Here is a 21,515-nt window from a genome sequence, read left to right on the forward strand (position 1 = left end):
TTGGATCTTAAGAAAATAAAAAAGAACTAAAATGTGATGTTTATATAGGAAAAATATCAATATAATAAAAAATGAAATAGGGAGTGACACAAGATGTGGGACAGAACATCCGTTGGATCTAAATGGGGGAAGCCAACGCCCAGTCATGACTGCCTAATCTGGTGGCCGCTTCTGCACCGAAACAACCCACGTGCTTTAGACTTTGAGAGTTCAGATTTTGAGAGGAAACGCACCTAACTCGAAATTGCCTGAATTGTTGATCTTTATAGTCTTCAAATAAGAGATGACCGACCTTATCAGGCATTAGATAATTAAGTTTTTGTGATTACTCTTACACAAACACACACACACACACACATGCTACTTCTCTCGTTTAATCTCAAATCAAGACAGAGTATGATTAGATGATAAGTTTGGATTTTGATGCCATTGTGTTCTAGTATTTACTCCATAAAGTCAAGTTTGCTAGAGTATATGTGTATGCGTGTATGTATGTGTATGTGAGTGTGTATATATATATATATATATATATATATAGCAAATTATCCTGGTAGTCATCAAATTTTTTGAATAGTGAATATTAGAGTTTTGGCCACTCAATTTTTAAAAGAATATATTTACCCACTAAATTATTAAAAATATAAATTTTAGGTCATTTCATTTATTTTTTCAATTAAGTTTGTCAAATTTGGTTATGTCTCGTGACTCGTGCGACTCTTAGATTTGTTAGACTTAACAGTAAAAACATACGGAATAGCAAAAAATTTATACTTGTAATAGTTTAGTGAATAAATACACACTCTTAAAAGTTGAGTAACCAAAACTTCTTTATCATTCAAAGAATTTAGTGACTATCTCGATAATTTGCTATGTATATATATATATATATATATATATATATATATATATGACAAGTGTTAAATAATCAGTTAACCTACAACGTGTGATACATTTTATTAGTTATAAAAAGAAGATCTTTGCACTTTGTAATTTCGATTGATGCTCACGTTTGAGTCAACGATTACCGTCGACGATCGATGTAGGTTCCAAGAAAGAGTGAGTGTGCATCCTCTCTTCAGAAATGCGGCACACATATCCAACTAGAAGTATAAAAAGTCTCTCAAACTGTCAGGTAAGCACCAACCAGTCAAAACTCCCAGAATCTTTCTGTGTTTCTGCCTGTGCTTCCAAATTACACCGCATTCCTCTGCCTTCTATAAAACCTTAATATGTTCGGCTTCCAAACCTAACGACCATTCTCAGGTGTGAGGCAGGCATTTCGTCCTCTTATTCGAACCCGAATGGCCAATTAATATCTTTCTAGGGCCTCACAAGTCTTCTCCTCAATTTCAACATGCATCTACCTCTATTTTCTCTCCTGCCAGTCCCAGCCTAATTCCACCCATCATTGATCTATCTACCCTCAGCTCTCGATGCAAAGGGCAAAAATATCTACCCCTTTTATTCATCAACTCCATCTGCCTCACTTATACTTGAGTTTTCTTCAAGTTTTTTTTTTTTTTTTTTAAAATTTTCAGTTAACATCCATCTTTATCTCCGTTTGCCATCCCTCCGTTGTATTCACAGCACCAGAACAATTTCCTCTTTTCCGTTTTCTGAGCTTTTTATTTGAGTTTCAGAAATGATCAACAACATTTTCTAGCACAACAATAAAGATCAATCTCCTGGCCACAGCCGTAGATGGCTGCACCACCAAGTAGTCGTGAGCTCCAACACATGCTGCAGAGGGCGGTGCAAACGGTTGAATGGACATATAGTCTTTTCTGGCAACTCTGTCCCCAACAAAGGTAAATAATATCTACAACCTAGCTACAACCCGACTCATGAGAATAATCAAATCCCAGGGTCGTCATTGTTTAATTAGTAAATTTTCTTCTTCTTCTTCTTCTCTATTTACAAGTAATTCTGCACGCGACAAACTGATGAAAATAAGAAAAAACTTGAATGACTTCTTTTTGTTTTTTTCCTCCGAACACAAAACATGTAGGATTCTAGTGTGGGGTGATGGGTACTATAATGGAGCTATAAAGACTAGGAAGACAGTGCAGCCAATGGAAGTAAGCGCGGAGGAGGCATCCCTTCAGAGAAGCCAGCAGCTCAGAGAACTATACGATGCCCTCTCTTCCGGAGACACAAACCAGCAGCAGCAGCAAGCGCGAAGACCTTCTGCATCCTTGTCTCCGGAGGACTTAACGGAGTCTGAATGGTTTTACTTGATGTGTGTGTCCTTCTCTTTCGCTCCTGGAGTAGGGTAAGTGTGTTTTCGTGAAAGAATAGCTTAGCTTCTACTCTTCTACTTAATTATGATTTTTGATTTAACTTGAGCTTTCGTTCATTCATTAACATCCTCACATATTCATGATACGTAGTAAGACAGCAGTAGGAACTTGCCGAGTTTTCATGTTAGATGTTACTTGTATTTTATAAGCAGAAAAAAATAGGTCTTATTGCGGAAAGATAAAAGAGAAAGTTAGGATTTTGATGATTTCCTTCTTTCGACACTTGATTTAATAAACGACAGATAAGTATAACAACCATAACCGTGGTGGTAATGTAATGTAATGTAATGTAATGTAATGTAATTTGACAAAGAAACGTATACAGAAATGTAATGTAAGCGTTAGGGGGAGAAATTTGGCTGATCTTAATTACCAACGTGGTGACAAATATCTTGCAAAATTTGTATGAAGTTGTCGGCGGTACAACAAAGATCGATGTTTAATTTTTCAAGAACTTCATGCTTAATTATAAAGCCAAGTAGAAATTCCTTTGTAACCCTACAGCTAACCGGCTAAAACTTCCAAAGGACATAGCATTGTTACAAGATTTTGAGTTTCATTTACATCTCAAATTAATGGGTGTAAATTTACTGTATCTGAATGCAAAATGCACCAACGTTGTGGCGTCGAGAAGCTTCCGATTTCGACTCAATAAATACTGCTCTATGGACTATATGACACAGTAAAACCATCGGTCCACGTAGAGTTCCCGAAGACATGAGAAATATATATATATATATATATATATATATTTCACTTCCATATATAATACACGAAGCAAATGCAATTAGGGAAGTAAGTTAGTTACAAGTGAAGCCCTTCTTTTATTGAATTGAACGAGTATAGTTTTTTGTAGATAGGTTGACGATTTTATCACAACGAATTGAAACGAAAGAACAAATCAATTCGCTGAAGTAGATTATATATTTGATCTAAGTGGTGATTGCCTAAGGAGTTAATCCGTACTTCAAACGTGTCACACAATAGATTGCCAGGAAGGGCATATGCTAAGAGGCAACATGTGTGGCTTACAGGCGCAAATGAGGTTGACAGCAAACTCTTTACAAGAGCCATTCTTGCCAAGGTACGTGCCTCATCCTCGTTCTTTCAAATTATCATGTACATGCTCCAAAAAAATACGCTGAAGTTGACTAACTCTTTTTCCTCATTTGTTCTCTTCCTGTGAATTATTTCTCTAATCCGTCAGAGTGCTCGCATACAGGTAAAACTCACTGCCATTAGTTTCAAATATATTTCTCTCTGCGGACAGTACAAAAGCATTACTATGATCAACTTGGTATGGCAAGAGTAGGTTGTTAATGATACGAACTCTTTTCCCTGCAAGTTACAGACCGTGGTGTGCATCCCTTTGCTGGATGGCGTAGTTGAACTCGGAACTGTTGAAAGGGTAAAACCCATTTCATTTGTATCATCTTTGCTAGGCTTATAACACTCCAGAACTACCACGTACAAATGGTGCAGTAATGGACCGTCAAGGAATGATTTCTTTTTTTCCCCCTTATCTTGATCTTAGGTTCAAGAAGATCTGGGATTCGTCCAACATATCAAGAGCATTTGCGCAGAGCATCAACAGCCTCATCAGACTCCAAAGCCTGCGTTATCCGAGCACTCCACTTCCAGTCCAGCTACTGCTTCAGGGCCACGTTTCCATTCTTCCACAGTGCCAGTGCCTGCTCCTTACACCACAATTCACACGTCCCAAGATAATAGTGATCAAATAGAAGAAGAGGAAGAAGAAGAAGAAGAAGACGACGAAGTAGACGCGGACGCTGACGCTGTTGCTGACTCAGATTCTGACGGTGAGACAGTTCCTCAGAGTAGTGCCCCTAGTTCCGGGGTTCAGAACCCTAATAGCATGCCTCAAATCAAAACTACTGAGCCCAGCCAGCTAGTGCAACTTGATATGTCCGAGGATATCAGGCTGGGATCACCAGAAGATGGCTCCAACAATTGGGACTCTGACTATCATCTGCTTCCCCATGGGCCAAACAAGAATCAGGAAGTCCAGCAAAACCGGCCTGATCTGTGTTCATCACAGTCCACACCTAGATGGCCACGTATACAGGATCCCGGCATCAATCATAGTCTAGAACCAGCCCCAACAACATCAGGTATTTTTATTTTTTTTCCCTTTATTATGGTCTCATGTCACAAACTAGACCTTCCCAGCATACTAACTATTTTTTTTACCGTCCCACCTCTCTTCGTGCACGCTTCCTATCTTTAACTATCACGTTCAGAACTCGAACCTTGAATTCGATAAGTGAAGAAAACTTTAAGAGCCCTCCCTTGAACTGTGAACTATGTTTGCTGGATTGAATTGGTTAGTTTAACGAAGATTTAGGTGGACTTTTAAATCGTGACTTTTGAACTCAAATTATCTTATTACCATTCCACAACTCTAGTGAAACGGCACATCCACCTGATTTAATTTGGAGTTTATTGAAAGTATTGTACATGGAAAAATTGTTATCGTAACCGCTGGACTGAGATCACGATGGTCAGACAGATTTTAGAAAACCGCATCCATGCATGCACGTACGTAGAAAAGCCATGCAGATATGAGTTCTTTAACGTGCTGAAACCCCATTGAATTACTACTACTTTCTAACTTAGCAATAGTTGAGTCTTTGCTAAAAATTCAATTTTATTCTAAATTTTCCACAGGAGTCCCACTGTCAGAGAATGAGTTCGCTCAAGAGGATAGCCATTTCTCTCAAACAGTGTCCACCATTCTTCACCACCAATCAAGCCGGTGTTCCTCCTCCAGCATGACCGGCAACGTCACCCAATCCATCCACTCCGCATTCTCCAAGTGGCCAGCCACCACCTGTGACAGCCTCGCCCACGGCAACCTCCGAGGATCCTCCTCCCAATGGACACTCAAATACATACTCTTCACGGTTCCATTCCTCCATGCCTCCAAATCCGGAGACGAGACCTCCCCAAAGTCTCGAGACGCAGCGGCAATATCAGATTCAGCCTCCCGCTTGCGCAAAGGCACCCCACAAGAAGAGCTCAGCGCAAACCACGTGCTAGCAGAAAGACGCCGGAGGGAGAAACTGAATGAGCGTTTCATCATATTGAGGTCCCTCGTGCCCTTCGTCACCAAAATGGATAAGGCATCCATTCTCGGGGACACCATCGAGTATGTGAAGCAGTTAAGGAAGAAGATTCAAGAACTCGAGGCACGTTTCCGGCAGATGGAGCCCGATGGACACCCCAAGAAGAATGCCAAGGAGCAAAGAAGCAGTAGCAACAACACCGCAGCACGAGTACAGGTCGGACAAGGATTGGATAGGAGGAAAATGAGGATAGTGGAGGATAGTCCTACAGGCGGAGGAAAGCCCAAAGCAGCGGTGGTGTCTCCGGCCGAGGGAGTGTTACAGGTGGAGGTGTCGATAATTGAAAGTGACGCATTGGTGGAGCTGCAGTGCCCTCACCGGGAGGGGCTGTTGTTGGATGTCATGCAGATGCTTAGGGAGCTTAGAGTAGAGATCACAGCCGTCCAATCCTCTCTTTGCAATGGCTTCTTCGTTGCTGAGTTAAGGGCTAAGGTATATCACTTCTATAATGCTACCCGAGGTACGCTTACCTTGGGGCTTCCCTTCTATAATGCTAATTTTTAGCAAAATTTCATTGGATAAGATTTTTTAATTCAATTACAATGACCATCTCATTCCAAAAATTTTTTGCTTTTTTTTTTTTATCAGGTGAAAGAATACGCGAATGGTAGAAGGGCAACCATTATGGAGGTCAAAAGGGCAATTAACCAAATAATCCCTCAGTATTTGCGTTAAACATCGATAGGCAACCAAGAAATTTTTTTTTTCATCTAGTCAGGTTGATATCAAACTGTGATAATCGAGTAGATGACAAGGTGTTCCTAGCCTAAACAGATAACTAATGACAATCTACGAGTAACTACTTAACAATTTCCCTCTACAATTTTTTGAAATTAATCTTTCTTACTTGTTTAATTGAAATACTAGTTAAGCATAATCTTTAACTTTCAAATTCATAGTGAGCAGAACTTTCCTACGTTTTTATTGGTTTCGTTAATGGTTGCCTAATGGGCACAGAGGCCTTAGGTATAAGTTTTTTTTTTTTTTTTTTTTTTTTGGAAAAAAGGGTTATTATCACTTTACTCCCTTAACGTTTGGTGTACTATCAATTCCCCCCTTAACGTTATCTTTTAATCACTGTACCCCCAAAACTAACGGTCATACTTAATGAAATTTGTTAATTAAAGTAAAAAGACATGTTTAGCTCTTAAAATTATTATAACTTTATCCCATAAAATATAGTCTCATTATCAATTTACCCCCTAGAATTATTTTTTAGATAAGTTATCCTACCATACCAACTTAGCAAGTTAAAAAACTTTAGAAGAAATACCCTCCTTTTTACATAATAAAAATAATAAAAAATTTAGAGTGACTCTTCTCCATTTTAGTATCAAGAAAAAAAAAGTCAAAATATTAATTTCTTTTTTCTTGGCAATCTTATTAATATCGAAAAAATTGAAAAATGGAGAAGGGGTGGGGGAGGGAGAGAGAGAGAGAGTTCAATTCTTTTTTAAAAAATTACAAATAAGAAAGAATTAAATACATTTATTATTTTAAAATTATTCCACTTTGTTGTTTACCACTAAATTCCAATTCTAATCTTGACAACCTTAAAGTAATACGACAATGTTAGACTTTTCTTTATTTTTTTTTTTTTTGCAAAATCTAATTTTTTGTCTTCTTCTTTCCTATATCTTTTTTTTCCCTAGTATTAATAAGTGTGAAAAAAAAAGAAATTTGAGAAAATCCTTTTATTTTTATATTTTTCGATCGCTTAAAGTGAAAAAAAGAAAGAATAACCATTCCAAATTTTTTATTTTTAATTATATACAAAAAAGGGTAAATATATTTAAAATTTTTTGACCATACTAGTTAGATTAATGATGAGGTAAAATGCCTAGTAAATAATATTAGGAACTAAAGTGATTGTATCACTATAATCCAAACGAATAAAATGATAATAATAATGTAGTAATGCTATAAAATAATAGGGTGTTTTTGTCCAAAATTTCTTAACATGTTGAGTTGAATTACTTATGAGGGTGAAATGACTAAAAGATAATGTTAGGGGGTAAACTGATAGTAGTGATATAGTTTACGAGGGTAAAGTAATAATAACCCTTGAAAAAATGTAGCTAATTTTGAAGTGTCTAAATGTAGGAAGTATATAGTAATAGTGATTGCGTGTTCTCATGGTACGTTAGATGCAATTTTAGTTGGTTAACAAGTACCCATTAAACACCTATGGTACGTTTGATTTATTTGCACTAGGGGTTCTTTATACCACAAAATTTGCAGTTTTTCACCCGGGATTTAGAAACCTAGACACCTTCCCAAATGCACCCCTCCTTTAGTTGTCATCAACCAATACTTTGCCGGAGCGAGATGACACCAATAGTTTTTTACATTTTAGTGTTATTAAATTTTAGTCTCCCACATACAAAATAAAATATTTTAGTCCCTTACAAATTAAAAACGAACTTTTTTATTCCTTGATCATATTTCAAACCATGCTTTGGTAAGAGAAAGCCATAGATACATGGCATATTTGAAATTTTCAGGGTAAAATTGGAACCACATGAATTTTATCCAAAACCATTTTGAAAAAATGAAAATCGTTCAAAACGTTTATCAAATTTTGTCAAATAATTTTTTCGCTCTTCACTTTAAAATAGTGAATATAGATTCCTTATAAAATTAAGTCGACCAAATTTGGTTCCAACCCAAATTTTAAACCATATTTTACCTTAAATCCATCACATGACCCATATATAGTCATTTTTTTTGGGGCAAAAAAGTTGGATCCCATTTGTAGTTAAGCAAATAACTTGATCTAGATGCATTTTTGCCGTTAAAAAGTAGGATTTGATCATAATCATATTTATTTTTCCTAAAAAAAGTGGGTTCTAATCTAATATATCTTCATTTTGCCACTAAAAAGTAAGATCTGACATTTTTGTATACTAAAAATTACTGCATGTGGGTCAAGTGGTAATTTCAGATTCATACTAAAAAGTGATTGGAAATTTAGATTGGAACCACATTTTATTAATTTAAATTTGTAAATTTAACATTTTAAAAGTGGATGACGAAAATATTCATCAAAATGTAACGGATATTTTTAACAATATTCCCTTTGAAGAACCCAAATAAACCACATCAATTGGAATTTGGTGTGTCCTAATCTGCACTGTAGAAGAGCAATTGATAGATATTACTTGTAAAAAATTTAATTCGCCAAGCCAGTAATGGTGATGGTGTCATGGAACCCAAAAAACAAGGAAAAAAAAAAAAGTTTCTATGGGCGCTCTCTTATGGAGCAAATTTTCTTTTTTTTTTTTTATTCTTTTTTGAAGAGATGGAGGTCAAAAATTCTTGTTAGTTTTGTGATACATTCACACAGGAGATCCCAACGATGAGCTTTATCTGGAGTTCCCCTGGAGGTATTTTCCGCTGGAGTCTTGCAAGGAAAGAAATGGATTTACGAAGGAAGATAAAGTCACTTCAAAGGAAACAGTGAAATAAAGACGATTGCCTGCCCCCGTAAGGAATCATAACAAATCAAATCTATTGAATTCCGGGGCAAGATGATTGGTTCGTCATAATACTTGGTCTTAATTGCTTCTCAGCTCCACTCATCGGAACCTCCATATTTTGAAATTTACTTTTTTATTTAACCCGATGATTGATATTTGCACTTGAGTTGCTTGTGGGAATTTCGACAAAAAATTGTGAGTTGTCAATTTTGCTCTTAAAATTTCGAATGCTTGACGTATCCACGTCGTTTACAATATGGCTGGAAATGTAATCAAGGAGCCAAAAAGAGGTCGCTTTATTTTATTATACACTGGGGACCTAAAATGCGAGCAATATTGACGGCGCTTTCCCCTCTGCTGGGAGTTCAGATTTTCTAGCAAGGTCTAGACGCACCTAAAAAATAACCCGCCTTCATCGCTATCAACCAAGAAACCCTGCAAGTGCAAGGTGAATGAAATGTGTTTGCTGATGCGGGAGGTGCTATCGAGTCGAATCGAACTCGAGTAGCACCATACTCGAGCTCGAGCTCGATCGAATAAAAAAATTTGGACTCGGGCTCGACTCGATGAAATAAAACTAAATTCGAGCTCGAGCTCGAGTTTTGAAATAAATCTATAATTTTTTTTAAAAATATAATATAAATATATAATATAAATAAAATATGAATGCTCGATTAAGCTCGACGAGCACTCGAGTACTTATTTCTTGAGCTCGAACTCGACTCGTTAAATTTAATGAGTAGCTCAAGTTCGTCGAGCTCGATTTTACCGAGCTCGAGTCAAGCTTTTGATCAAGCTGCTCGCGAGCTTGACTTGCTAGCACCCTAGTGATGCCTAGATTATATCTAAACCTTTCCGAACTTTTATTTTTTTTTTCTTTCTAAGGCTGGAGCATTTTGTGGCTGCAACATTAATGCCCAATGTCCTTTCCCCAGTTGCAAGACAGGATAACATATAACTCCCCAGGGACGCCTACACGTTCTGGTACCGTGTAGGACGTTGAATAATACTGCTGTGATGTCCAATTTGAGCTTCTGCTGACATCGTTTCCAACTGATCTCAAGCGACAAAAAGGGAATCTTTACATCATTCAAAGCAAATGAAATGATCTCGGAGTTTCCTTCACCTTCTCATCCAATAATCCCAGCAATTACCAAGGTATCCGTGCAAATCCAATTTGTTTGAATAGAGTATTATTTGAAATAATTATTATAATTTTTTTTTTTGTAATTTGATGCATATGAAATTTTAAAAAATAATTAAAATATAAAAATATAAATTAAAAATATATTTATGATGTAAACGAAAATATTATTTGAAATAATTTGCTATGCAAACACCCTATCTCCAACAAAATCCCAAAATTCTTCTGTAAATAGACAAATCCAAAAGGAAAAACACTCAAAAAAAAGCAAAATTCTCTAATTCGCACCCCCCCCCTCCACCTCCTGTCATATTTCCAGATTTTTCCTTCTAGATCAGTTTCTGGTTCAACCAGTGTACAATCTGTAGCAACAACAGCCCAAAAAAAAGGGTCAAAATTTACGACAAAATTGGTGAATTCACAGGCATCCAACAAGACTGCAGCTTAACCCAAAATCTTCAGAACATTTCCCCAAGGTTGGAATTCCCCATCTTCTCCAAGTCTGCCTCTGACAAAAGGGTTTTCTTGCCCATGACACCAGTTTTATCATATGGCTGAGCCATTTTCCTTAAGAACTGCATCCAGAAGAAAGGATACGCGTTAAAAGTAGTCCACTCTGACCACACCCCCTACCCAAAAAAAAGGCACAGAAAATGTAGCGCTTTTAATAAGGACTACTAAACCTAAAGCGGTTAGTTCACGTCAGATGATTTTCTACTATCATTTGTAGTACCACTTTATACATACAAGGATATCAAACTGCCCTACTTTGGAGTCATCATCCCTGGCAGCATCATTCAAAAGAATAAATAATACTTCAATTCTGGATGAAATAGAAGCACCACACTTAAAGCTACCCTATGTGTGGCTCATGCCAATAAAAGCCCATAACTAATACCAGTTGTCATCAACCTGACGAAAATCCAATACACCAACTCATGTAGAGTCACATGCTATACTCAAATCAAGCACGGCGACTTTGATAATCATCTGAGATCCTTCTTCCTTAATTCCCTATTATCCATGAACTTGCTGTATTAAAGACACAGTACGAATGACATTCGACAACCCTAAAGAACAGAAAAAGATATTTTCAAAAAAATCTATTATCCCCGTCCATCCCACTCTCTATTCAAGCTTTAGACCTGGCAAGCAGTTGTGGAGACACTAGTAGGAAAGAGCAGCACAAAGATAGGATTAGAACTACACCTCTCTTGCTATATGCGCAGCCATGTCGGTACTCAAGTTAAGATGTGCATCACGTAAATGTGACAAAATCCAACCAGGTAACTTAGAGCGCTTGTCATGACGGCTATACCTGAATACAAAACAGAAGATAGGATCAATTAATTTCAGAAATGCGAAGCTGTAAGCAGAAGGCAACAGCCACCATAATCAACAGAAACCAATCTAACTGTTCATGTATGATTTCTGAAGGAGGTCTTCTTGTAGTATGACCTAGCAAGCTCAAAATACAAGGCCAAGCAGTTTGGCTACCTGTCACGTTTACTCTCATTAAAGTCCAGTCCTGTCCCTTTTCTTCAACAGCGAAAATAGCAATTATAGTTTGCTGATTCTATAAAGAAACTATAACCTTTTGTAGGCACCACCCAAATCCACAGTTCCATGCTGCAACTAACAGGTTGTACCAAGCTTAGACTTCCATACCGTTGATTCCTTGTTGATGCCAAAACATACATGTAGCATGTAGAGATGGTAATAGTCTATCTTCCTTCTCAGTTCCTATCAAATGCAACTTTCGAGACCACCAACAACAGACCTTTTGTTGTTTAATCAGTTTCTTGTTCATTAATTATAAAACTGAAAACTACAAACCTCTTGTCAGCAAATATCATCATCCCATAATCTGCCTTTGAACGGATAACTCGCCCAACGCATTGAGCAGCTTGTCTCTGAAGATGCATGCAAACAATTGTAAAAACAAACATATGCAAGTTTCTTCAAAATGATACAGGAACAATCATAATGTACCAAAGCATCAAAAGTCAGAAAATCGCCCTCCTTAATCTGGAAAGTATCCCGCAAGTACTCCAATCTTGCAAGCAATATTCTGCAGTTTATGATACCAATATTAGCCACATCAGGGAATAAAAATTGATCATAAATGAAAATCTGTTAAAAACACCAACGAAGGTTTGAACCCGTTTGTACATAAAAGAAAATCCCAATGCTGTAATTTAATATCCAGTGGGACATGCAGCACAGAAAGATTCGGACTACAAATTATGCTACCAATAAACTCAAAAAAAAATAGCCTGGCTATTGTAGAATCTTATTGATGATTAAAAAGACCAGTGTCAATAGTAGCATTTGAATATTAAAGTCAACCACCACTAGCTAAGGGCATAATAAAAAATATAATCTTTTGAACGTCTTAGCTGTAAAGCTTGAGACAATGTCAACATGTATTAGTGCCCACAAAAAGCAAGCCGACTAATGCTGAAAACATCTCTTCATGTAAGAGGTGGGGCCCCACCCCTCCAAGTTCTAGATATTCATATTTTGTCCCCTTAAAATTTTAAAATTTTTTTTAAATTCCTATGTATTTTAAGCTATTTGCCCCCCAATAATTTTCAAAAAAATATTATGTTGATTTGAAAGTTTATATGCATATGCATTTTGCCCCCCTCAAATTAAAATTTCTGGTTCAGTCCCTGCAGAAAGGTTACCTGCTTAATGTGTACTGGAAAGGAACGCCGAACATGATGACAAGCCTACCATAATGCCTATCAAAATCAATACCTTCTGCAACTTTGCCCCTGTAATTGAGTCAATCCATTGGAGACAGTCAAGCCCTTTAGCACTCCCTTACTAACAGACTAAAAGACAAAATTCACCAAAGACTAGCCAACAAAAAGAAAGGCCCCCTTGATGCTGTGTGACATCTTGGCTCACAAGAAACTTCTACAAGGAAGAAATTGCATAACACCATTACAAGAGAAGGTAGGAAAGATGCCAATTTAGCGTACCATATTCCATAGAGGCCTTTTGCTGAAAACCATGAATTTACATAACAGCAATTAATACATGGGTATCACTTTCTAAAGATGGGCATATCAGCAATAGTTTCAAGCAAAAATCCAGTAAACCAAGTCCAGTAACAATTCAAATACACAAAAAATTCTTTTATGAATTAATGCTGCAGCAACAGCAAAGGCAGAAGTAATCTCATAAGTTCTGACATATGTGATGATATCACTAGAGTTATATGATCATCCCTAATGAGCAGCGATCATGAATACTCCTCATCAATTGAACCACTTAACGAGCAAAAAGTTGAATAACCACCAGATATATGCACCTTAAGTACTGAACTGATGGTGGAAGGAAAGGGAGATAGGAGTTCAATGATTCTACCTCGCAACTGAGAAAAAGACAGCTCCTCTTCCACAATCGCAAGCTTTGCGATAGTTGTCCAAAGCCAATGTGGTTTCAACAACATCTTGAGTCTCGATGAAAACCAGTTTATGTTGCATTATTTCCTGTAACATGTCAGGGAAAAAGAAGGAGCCATTCGCCAATAAATTACGATTTAGAATACTCTTCAATATAAAAGAATAGGAAAAGCAAGGATAAAGTGGAATGAACAAGGAAACTAGGCAAATTACAGAAAAAAAAGAAATAAAGATAAAGTTCTCTTTGGAAATTTTGAGAAAGATCAGAGGCTATTATCACCTTCAGAAGACCTGTTTCATGCCAACTATTGACTATCCCATCCATGTAAGAGTAGCTGACAAAGAAACAAACAATTCCATCCGGAACAACAGATACCATTTCCAGTAAAAGCTTTCCATAGTTTTTTTCAACACCAGGATCACTTCTCAGATCATACTTCGTACTTACAGGAAGCTGATCACTAAATGACATGCCACAGGAAAAAGAATGATATAATGATGTGAACCAGTAGACTTTCAACCTAATCATAAAACAAAAATTGGCAACTAATACATGTACTACAATAGTTAAAGGGCATACCTTCCCCGTGTGAGGACCATAGGGCATATGCAATCCCTAGTCAAGGACATTGTGAAGCTTCGACTAACAACTGGGTTAAAATTTAGAAGACGTGGGTAAAGATCAATTGGGCTGAGAGTCCCAGAAGTTATAACAACTGATTGAAATCGTTCAAAAACAGGCTTTATGGCAAGAGAAGCATCATGACAGCATAGCTGAAATTTAATAGAAAAATATTATTTTCCAATGCAGTTATTGAAAAGACAATGACCACCCAAAAAAAAGGACCATTACATCCCAAATTATAGATTCCTTGGTAAATACAGAAGCTGAAGAAACAACAATTTGTCTTCTTGCTGTACCCACTATGTTTTATATCACAGTCTTGCTTCTTCAAATAAAGGACATACAGAAACAAAAGGAGTCTCATTTTACTGCTCATATGTGATATTGTTCATTAAGTATTCACCATTTGCAACTTATTTGTATTCTAAAACTTTTTTTTTGGGGAATTTTGGTGGCAGGGGGGGGTGGGAGCTTGGGAAGATGGTCATGACATAAGCATACCTGCAGCACTGGGTCAGGAATATGTGGCATCCTCTCATCAAAAGGTTCAATTATAATTGAAAATCCTCGAGTATATGTTCCCACAAGTGTCGCAAAGTCACAAATAGTTTGTATGTGCAAGAATTCATCTGTGTCGGATATCTCCAGAGTTAGCATCAATGAGTGAAGCCTGTCATAACAAAATCTCAACATTTTCTGGTCAATTCCAGCTTGAGTGTTAACAGAAGCAACAAAGGCAACAGGCCCCTCCTTTTCAACATTTTCAGTCTGCAAGCGTCCTCTAATATACTGAACTAATCTCCGGAGAACAGACAAGAAATGCTCTGCCCGCCTTATATTCCCAGGAACTGCTTCCTTTAGAATATCATTAGGCAAGGCAGGGTTTGCTAGCCAGGCATCTGAAGCTGCAGCAAGAGAGAAAGACAATCCAAGTGATCTCACTATCAAGAGTGAGTGGAAGACTATCAGATGTAGAGCCCGCACTAAATTAACTTACCTGGCAGATCTCCCCTTAGAGCCAAACCTTCAACAAGTCGGTTATACTCAGCACGAAGCCGACCAGCATCAGTGGCCTTAAACCTTCCTACCATGCCAAAAAGTTCAAAGAAAGGGAATTGTTAAACTCGTCATTTGAGTTTCACAATGTACAAGTACCAATGAGCAGAGAAGAGCATAATATGGTCCTCAAGTAATTTAAATAGCAGATTTTTCAAAACAAGCAGCAATTGCAAGAATTTAGGGGTACTGTTACTTATAGAAGTTGCTAAAAATACAAACAAAACTTACCAACAAAACGGGTCAGACTGCTCTGATCTTCTAAAGTACAGACTAGAAGACAGCTCGTGTACATAGGGGAAGAACATACTTAAATAGAAAGGCAATGGACACTTGACTCTGACTTGTACATACCTGTCTATCTCCTGAGACATCCTATTGATATTCCTAGTAGCCCCTTCGAGTGTCTGCATCCTCACACTGACACTCAAAGCCTCAATACATACATTATCAATATTGTGCGCCTCGTCAAACACCACGACAGATTCTCTCTGCATCTCTTTGGATATAATGCCTGCAACCTTAGGATCAAGCAAATATTGGTAGCTATAAACCACCACATTTGCAAGTTGCACCATGTGCCGCGCTAAAAAGTATGGGCACCATCCTTTCAACTTCCCGTAGGCTCTAAGATCCTGCATAATCAAAACAGCAATTGAGATCCATCTTAACCTAGAAATCACTAGAAGCTCAAGAGTCCCCAGTTGTATGCACCGATAGCAAAATTTACAGACCACGAACTAATGGAGGAAAAAGAGAGAAAATGGCTTTAAAACAGAAGAAAAAGGTAACCTGCAGGGTATAAACCCCCGGAGGCAGAATGGCTTCAGAAGCAGACTTCTCGTAGTTCTCAAAAAAGGAACAAGTCGGAATCCTAGGGTTTTCAGCAGCGAGCTCGCGAACCCAACTGGCAGTAAGTTTGCGACAAGCCGCATCGACGGAATCTCTATTCTCAGCGGAAACCACAGTAGGATTAATACACAAGTTCTTTCTGGAAGATAAACCTAGGGCAAGGATCTTGGCGGCCGGGCCTAGGTGTTGTAACTGATAATTGTGGAGCAACTTAAGCTCGGATAACGTTTTCTCCATTTCGTGAACTGTGCGAGTGCAGTAGATGAACTTGATCGGATTGGAAGGCTTGGAAAGTGCGTAGCTGGTGATGAGGGAAAGTAAGGCTATGGTTTTACCGGTGCCAGTCGGCATCTCTAGAAGGCAGTGGCCCTTGGCATCTAGGGCACGCTTCAGTTCCACCATGTATGCATATTGCTCCGGGTAGATGTTGTCGTAGGGGAAATAAACCGTCACGTCTTCTATTTGGAACTTCATCTTTCAATCGCGTCACTCTCACGCTTTTAAGCTTTCGCCTCTCACGACGACGACGACTGAACAGCGTAGAGAAACTCGCCGGTCTCGGAGATGGCGTTTCCCCTTCCTTCTGCCTGTTCAAGCCTTGCGGTTTATATATGAGTTTTAACGCTGTCGTATTGGTCTAATTAGCTTAAGTAGGAGTGTAGGAGTCTGGATTTCTGGAAGACTGAAGAATTAACGAACGAGCCTAGAACGATCCATTAAATCCTGAGTCTTATGTTAGACCCTTAGGCCCATTTCACAATTCCTGTAGTAGGGTTGCGACCGATTCTTCTTTTTTTGTTTTTTTCGGGATGGGCTGGTGGGGGAGGGAGAGGGTGGTAATTGGCAAAAATAGTGACTAAGAATTCTCTATTTGCTCACTTAATTTTTTTTTTTCAAGTCAAAATGGTCATTTAAACGATTATAAAGTATATATTTAGTTACTTACACTTCTAGCCACTCAACCAAGAAAAGCATCGCACTTTTTTTGGTCACAAAATGTGTATGCTTTAATTAGTTGCATAAATAGTTTAACCACAAAGTTTAGTGGACTAATTGAGGAATTTTAAATAGTTTAGGGATAATTTATATATGTTTATTCTTTCTCTTGTTGTCTAGTTGATTATTTTTCATCTTTACATTGCCCGCTAATTGAAAGCTTTAAACACTGGTCACTTCCTCTCCCCATTACATGGTACTACTGTATATTTCAAATAATACTCCAAATAATCTGTATCCAAACAACAAGAGTCCGCCGCCGATGTACAAGGAAATAGAGAAGCAAATCTGATGGTAAAGATGTGTACAGGTCTCCATGTCAGATTTGTGAGAACTGTTGATCTAGAACAATTTGACAATGAAGAGGAATTGCATGAATGAAATTTTCATTATTGCTTCTTCAAGCCACATTTCCTTTTTATATGCTTCCCAAACCTAAAGAAAGAAAAAGAAACTACCAAATGTTCTTTGCATCTGCATCCCGGATTAGAGAAAAAAAAATACCACTAGGACAACATTGCTGCATCTTGTAACAACAAAAAAAAAAATTATCTGTCATGTTTTAGTTTGTGAAGAGTGACGAGGCAAACATCACCCCCCTTCAGTTGACAATGATTTGGAAGCTAGGCCCTTGATTATGTGCCGACACTGAAACCTGCAAAGTTTGCTGAAAAAGAATTACTCCTTGCGAAGACATGGCAAGCATAAATAGAGAAGTTCCCTATGCCAAAGCAAAAGCTTTCATTATCATTTTATGCTAAACACTCTTGGAAAACAATGGTAGTAATTGATAAGATCACTGAGCCACAATCGATATAATTTTCTTTAAATATTATAGGTATGTTGAGTTAATTATGAAACTCAGCATTATCATGCAAACAACTGGGCCAATATCTAAACAGCCATTAATCTGAGAGTACATACTCCAAATTGTACTCTAAACTGACAAATAAATAAATAAATAAAGGAGTGGATGAGCGCTAAATTGTAGTCCAAACTGACCAAAAAAACAAAAGGAGTGGATGAGCTCTAACTTCTAAGGACAAAATTGCAAAACAAATGAAAATAGGCACAGTTATGAAGCCAAGGAAAGACACTGAAGAGAATATGCCTGATCATTAAAGCCAAGGGAATAGGCTTTTTGACAAATGAATGATGTTACAAATTCCGTGAGATGACACGCATTGCTTAAATTCAGAGATTGGCAACAAGCTAATACAGAAGAGAACAGGGATTAAAGAAATGGATCAGTTCGTTACAGGTTTCGTGATTCAAAGTAGAAGAACCAAGATATCGTCTTCGAACTTAACAACTCATTAAAAATAAAATCATTACATTTGCAAGGACAGAAAGTACCAAACGTTATCAGTTGATGTTGAATTCATCAACACGGAGCTAGCAGGTTGAGGGTCATCAACTTGAGCATTCAACGCCGGCTGTTCACTTCTGCACTTGAACCGCAACTTAAATGGCGCTATCTGCACAAAAAACAACGGAAAAATGCTTTTGTATCGGTCTCTGTTGCAATAACAGCAACAAATGACAAAATCACTATATCGAAGCTTCATGGGTCAGGAAGCATCAAAGAAAAGTTAACGCATAAATCAGACTGACATCATAAAATTTCAAAGGCATCAGAGATACCTCCACCGGATCTTTTGAAATTATACTATTCTTATCAAAGTTAACATCATGCAGTGATTTGCAGAATTACGTTTCCCCATTACAACCGCCTCTTTTCTATGTTTTGACAAGGCAATTTCAAACCAATAATACTTTAAGAAAGATGCACTAATCTCAAAGTTTTCAAGTGAAATGCCACTATCAACAAAAATGATAGTAAAAACCAATGATGCTACAATGTTTTGTAGGAGTGACAAAATAGGAAACAAATATGAAAGGCAGTACCATTTGCATGAAAAGCAAGCTAATATAGTTTTACCTTCTTATTGTATCTGAACTCACGCTTGGGAAGAAAATGTAAAGGCAAATTCAAGGAGGAGGGAGCTTTTACCAACAAGAAAAGCTTTGAAGGGCCTAGATTCAATCCATGGAAACAAATTAGCGAATAACACACTATTAAATCCTTGGAAAGACACATTTATGTACATTCAAGTACCGGAATATGAGTCGCTATTTGATCCAGCGCCTCCCGAGATCAAAGTGCGAATGGCCTTCCCAAAAATTAATTGTGAATAAGTCATAAGAACCGAAGGACAAGCCCAGATACAAAATGCGACGCACTAGTTCTCCCAATCTCTGAAAATTATAAAAGAGGACGGAGAGATAACAGAGAAAGAGGGATGGAAAACCTTTCTGCAGATTCCGTCAGCCACTTTTGTTCTGACAAAATCAGCGGAAACAGTTGTTCCGCTCGAAAAACAGAGTTCATAGAGATGTATGGGCCTTAAGGGACTAGGTCCAAGAACCAGAATTAGCCGCTGAACTTGTGGAATCTGAGGGATCAAGAGCTGAAGAGCAGTCTTGAAATTAGAGACAGAGTTGATTAATTTTTCCAGTCTTCTGATACCCTGCTTCACCTCTCTCTTTCTGGAAACGTGCTTCCTCCGTAAGGATGCCTTCATCTCAGCTTGCGAAGCTAGTAGTATTTCCTAGTATTCCATAATTAAATTAAAAAAAAATACATCCTTGGGTTTTCAGAGGAAAATCAATAATGACAAGCACAAAAGTAGGGCTCTACTCACCAAATCCTTGTACTCCTTCTGCAATTCGTCAAATTCGAGGCTAATATCCTGCAAAACACTATGGAGAGAAAGTAAAAACGAATGCATTAGTTGGGGATTGTATAATTTGAAAAAAAAAATTTGGCAGAATCTTTAACTGTCAACGGGAAAGGGGGAAAAAGGAAAAAAAAAAAAAAAAGAGCAGATGAGGCTAGTGTGCAAACGAAGGGATTTGATGGTGCATATAGAGGACGAAGGCGAGAATGTCGGTGACGACGTGGAAAATGACGGAGCTGTTGAGGGAGTCTGATGCTGTGTCGATGTCGGTAAACTCCTGCATCTCCCAACTTCCGATGGCTGATTCTTCCATTCGTCACTTAGGAGAGGACTTGAGGTGGAGCAGCAGCGTTTTGCCGGAAAATATGACCTACGACGAATGGAGAGCTGGAGGTGGGGAATCCTTGCTAACCCTTTCTCCCAATTTGTTTGAATTAAGGCAGAAGGCGGGCTTCTGACGTTTATGTTATATTTTGAATTTTGACGCACAAGTTTAACAGTCAATTTTAAACTTTAATCACCCACAAAATGAAAATAAATAAATAGAATTACAGCTTTGCCGCATTTTTCAAAGCATAGGTTTCTAATAATTAGGTGAGTATCTTACAACACATATAAAATATTTATTTGTGCCTAAAATTCTTCAAAAATTTTGCTGCTGAGAGGAGGATTTTGGAAGAGCTCAACTCGATGATAGCGAAAGCAAGAAGACCGCGAGAATCAGAGTATCGGACAACAACAAAAGAAACTGGTCACTACCAATGCATTAAAAATTGATTGAATCTTTATCTCCCGTCAATTTATCACATTAAAGTAGCTCTGTTTAAAAAATTCAGGTAGGTGTGTAGTGCATTCACGTGATTTAATTCCCCTCGAATTATAAAGACAACAAAAAAAGAAAGTAATAGTAGAATGTTATTATATGCTTTTTTAATTACATTACTAGTAGTACTAGCAGTAAAAGTTGTTTGTTTGGATAGGGTATTATTTGGAATAATTACTGTAGCACTTTTTATGATGTGATGTATGTGAGATAAAAGGGTGGTTGGGAATATAAAAAGGTGGGTTGGAAAATGTGTTTATGATGCAAGCGAAATATTATTTGGGATAAGTTTTGTATCCAAACACTCCCACTAGTAACATCTAATTTTGCATCTGCTTTATAGTAGCAATTTCAAATTTCCTTTTCGAAACAATTTGTTTGTTTGGTATTATTTGAAATATAATTTGGAATAATTATTGTAGCACTTTTTGTGATGTAATGTATGTGAAATAAAAAAGTTATTAAGAATATAAAAAGGTGAGTTAGGGAATGTGTTTATGATGCAAACGAAATATTTGTTTGGATTATGTTTTATTTGGAATATTTTTACTGTAGCACTTTTTGTGATGTGATGTGATGTGTGTGAGATAAAAAGGTAATTGAGAAGATAAAAAGGTGTATTGAAAATTGTAATGATGATGTAAGCAGATAAAATTGGGGAAATAAAACACAATCCAAACAAAATACTATCCAAACACTCCTATTTGAGATAATACCAGTCAGTTTTATTTTTTTTTTGAGCCAACATTTTAGAATGACACCTTAATATGATACAGGCTTTAGAGATACGAGGGAAGCAGAAATGCACAACCAACCCCAAGAGAATAAGCTCCTAGAATAATACAACACTCTTAGTAGATTTGAGTTTTATTGAGCAGTGACATGACAAATATATGCATCTTGATTTATTTGCTTGTGCAGTAAAACATCAATTCTT

The 21,515-nt window shown here is 37.4% G+C and overlaps 3 protein-coding genes across 10 annotated transcripts; 1 reads left to right on the forward strand and 2 right to left on the reverse strand.

Annotated features, from left to right (window-relative positions):
• Positions 1-1,235: 1,235 nt before the first annotated feature.
• Positions 1,236-6,269, forward strand: LOC140015479 (transcription factor BHLH42-like). 3 transcript variants are annotated; one of them, XM_072068101.1, is made up of 8 exons: positions 1,236-1,808; positions 2,009-2,272; positions 3,288-3,384; positions 3,508-3,522; positions 3,652-3,708; positions 3,835-4,432; positions 4,989-5,906; positions 6,035-6,269. In XM_072068101.1, exons 1-8 carry the CDS (start codon positions 1,702-1,704, stop codon positions 6,055-6,057), a joined length of 2,079 nt encoding a protein of 692 aa, XP_071924202.1. In that variant the 5' UTR covers positions 1,236-1,701; the 3' UTR covers positions 6,058-6,269. The 3 variants fall into 3 exon arrangements, with proteins under 3 accessions (XP_071924202.1, XP_071924192.1, XP_071924196.1); XM_072068091.1 differs by having other exon boundaries at positions 1,238-1,808; positions 4,989-5,878; XM_072068095.1 differs by lacking the exon at positions 3,508-3,522 and having other exon boundaries at positions 1,238-1,808; positions 4,989-5,878.
• Positions 6,270-10,215: 3,946 nt separating this feature from the next.
• Positions 10,216-16,724, reverse strand: LOC113716709 (general transcription and DNA repair factor IIH helicase subunit XPD). 5 transcript variants are annotated; one of them, XM_072068106.1, is made up of 13 exons: positions 15,959-16,724; positions 15,521-15,801; positions 15,108-15,190; positions 14,612-15,015; positions 14,066-14,259; positions 13,766-13,946; positions 13,448-13,572; positions 12,760-12,849; positions 12,062-12,140; positions 11,906-11,982; positions 11,279-11,387; positions 10,968-11,083; positions 10,216-10,644 (listed from the first exon to the last, which is right to left on the reverse strand). In XM_072068106.1, exons 1-12 carry the CDS (start codon positions 16,490-16,492, stop codon positions 11,006-11,008), a joined length of 2,235 nt encoding a protein of 744 aa, XP_071924207.1. In that variant the 5' UTR covers positions 16,493-16,724; the 3' UTR covers positions 10,216-10,644; positions 10,968-11,005. The 5 variants fall into 5 exon arrangements, 2 of the variants coding, with proteins under 2 accessions (XP_071924207.1, XP_071924205.1); XM_072068104.1 differs by lacking the exon at positions 10,968-11,083 and having other exon boundaries at positions 15,959-16,720; XR_011822119.1 differs by lacking the exon at positions 10,968-11,083 and having other exon boundaries at positions 10,536-10,644; positions 11,664-11,982; positions 15,959-16,721.
• A 609-nt stretch (positions 16,725-17,333) lies between these two features.
• On the reverse strand, positions 17,334-20,183 carry LOC140015491 (uncharacterized). Of its 2 annotated transcripts, none has more exons than XM_072068117.1 (7): positions 19,923-20,183; positions 19,720-19,777; positions 19,327-19,626; positions 19,134-19,188; positions 18,957-19,051; positions 18,371-18,492; positions 17,334-17,669 (listed from the first exon to the last, which is right to left on the reverse strand). In XM_072068117.1, the coding sequence occupies exons 1-7, from the start codon at positions 20,066-20,068 to the stop codon at positions 17,606-17,608; spliced, it is 840 nt and encodes a 279-aa protein (XP_071924218.1). In that variant the 5' UTR covers positions 20,069-20,183; the 3' UTR covers positions 17,334-17,605. The 2 variants fall into 2 exon arrangements, with proteins under 2 accessions (XP_071924218.1, XP_071924217.1); XM_072068116.1 differs by having other exon boundaries at positions 17,334-17,681.
• Positions 20,184-21,515: the final 1,332 nt, after the last annotated feature.

This window comes from Coffea arabica, chromosome 1e, assembly GCF_036785885.1.
Source record: "Coffea arabica cultivar ET-39 chromosome 1e, Coffea Arabica ET-39 HiFi, whole genome shotgun sequence".
In the NCBI taxonomy this organism is placed as follows: Eukaryota; Viridiplantae; Streptophyta; class Magnoliopsida; order Gentianales; family Rubiaceae; genus Coffea; species Coffea arabica.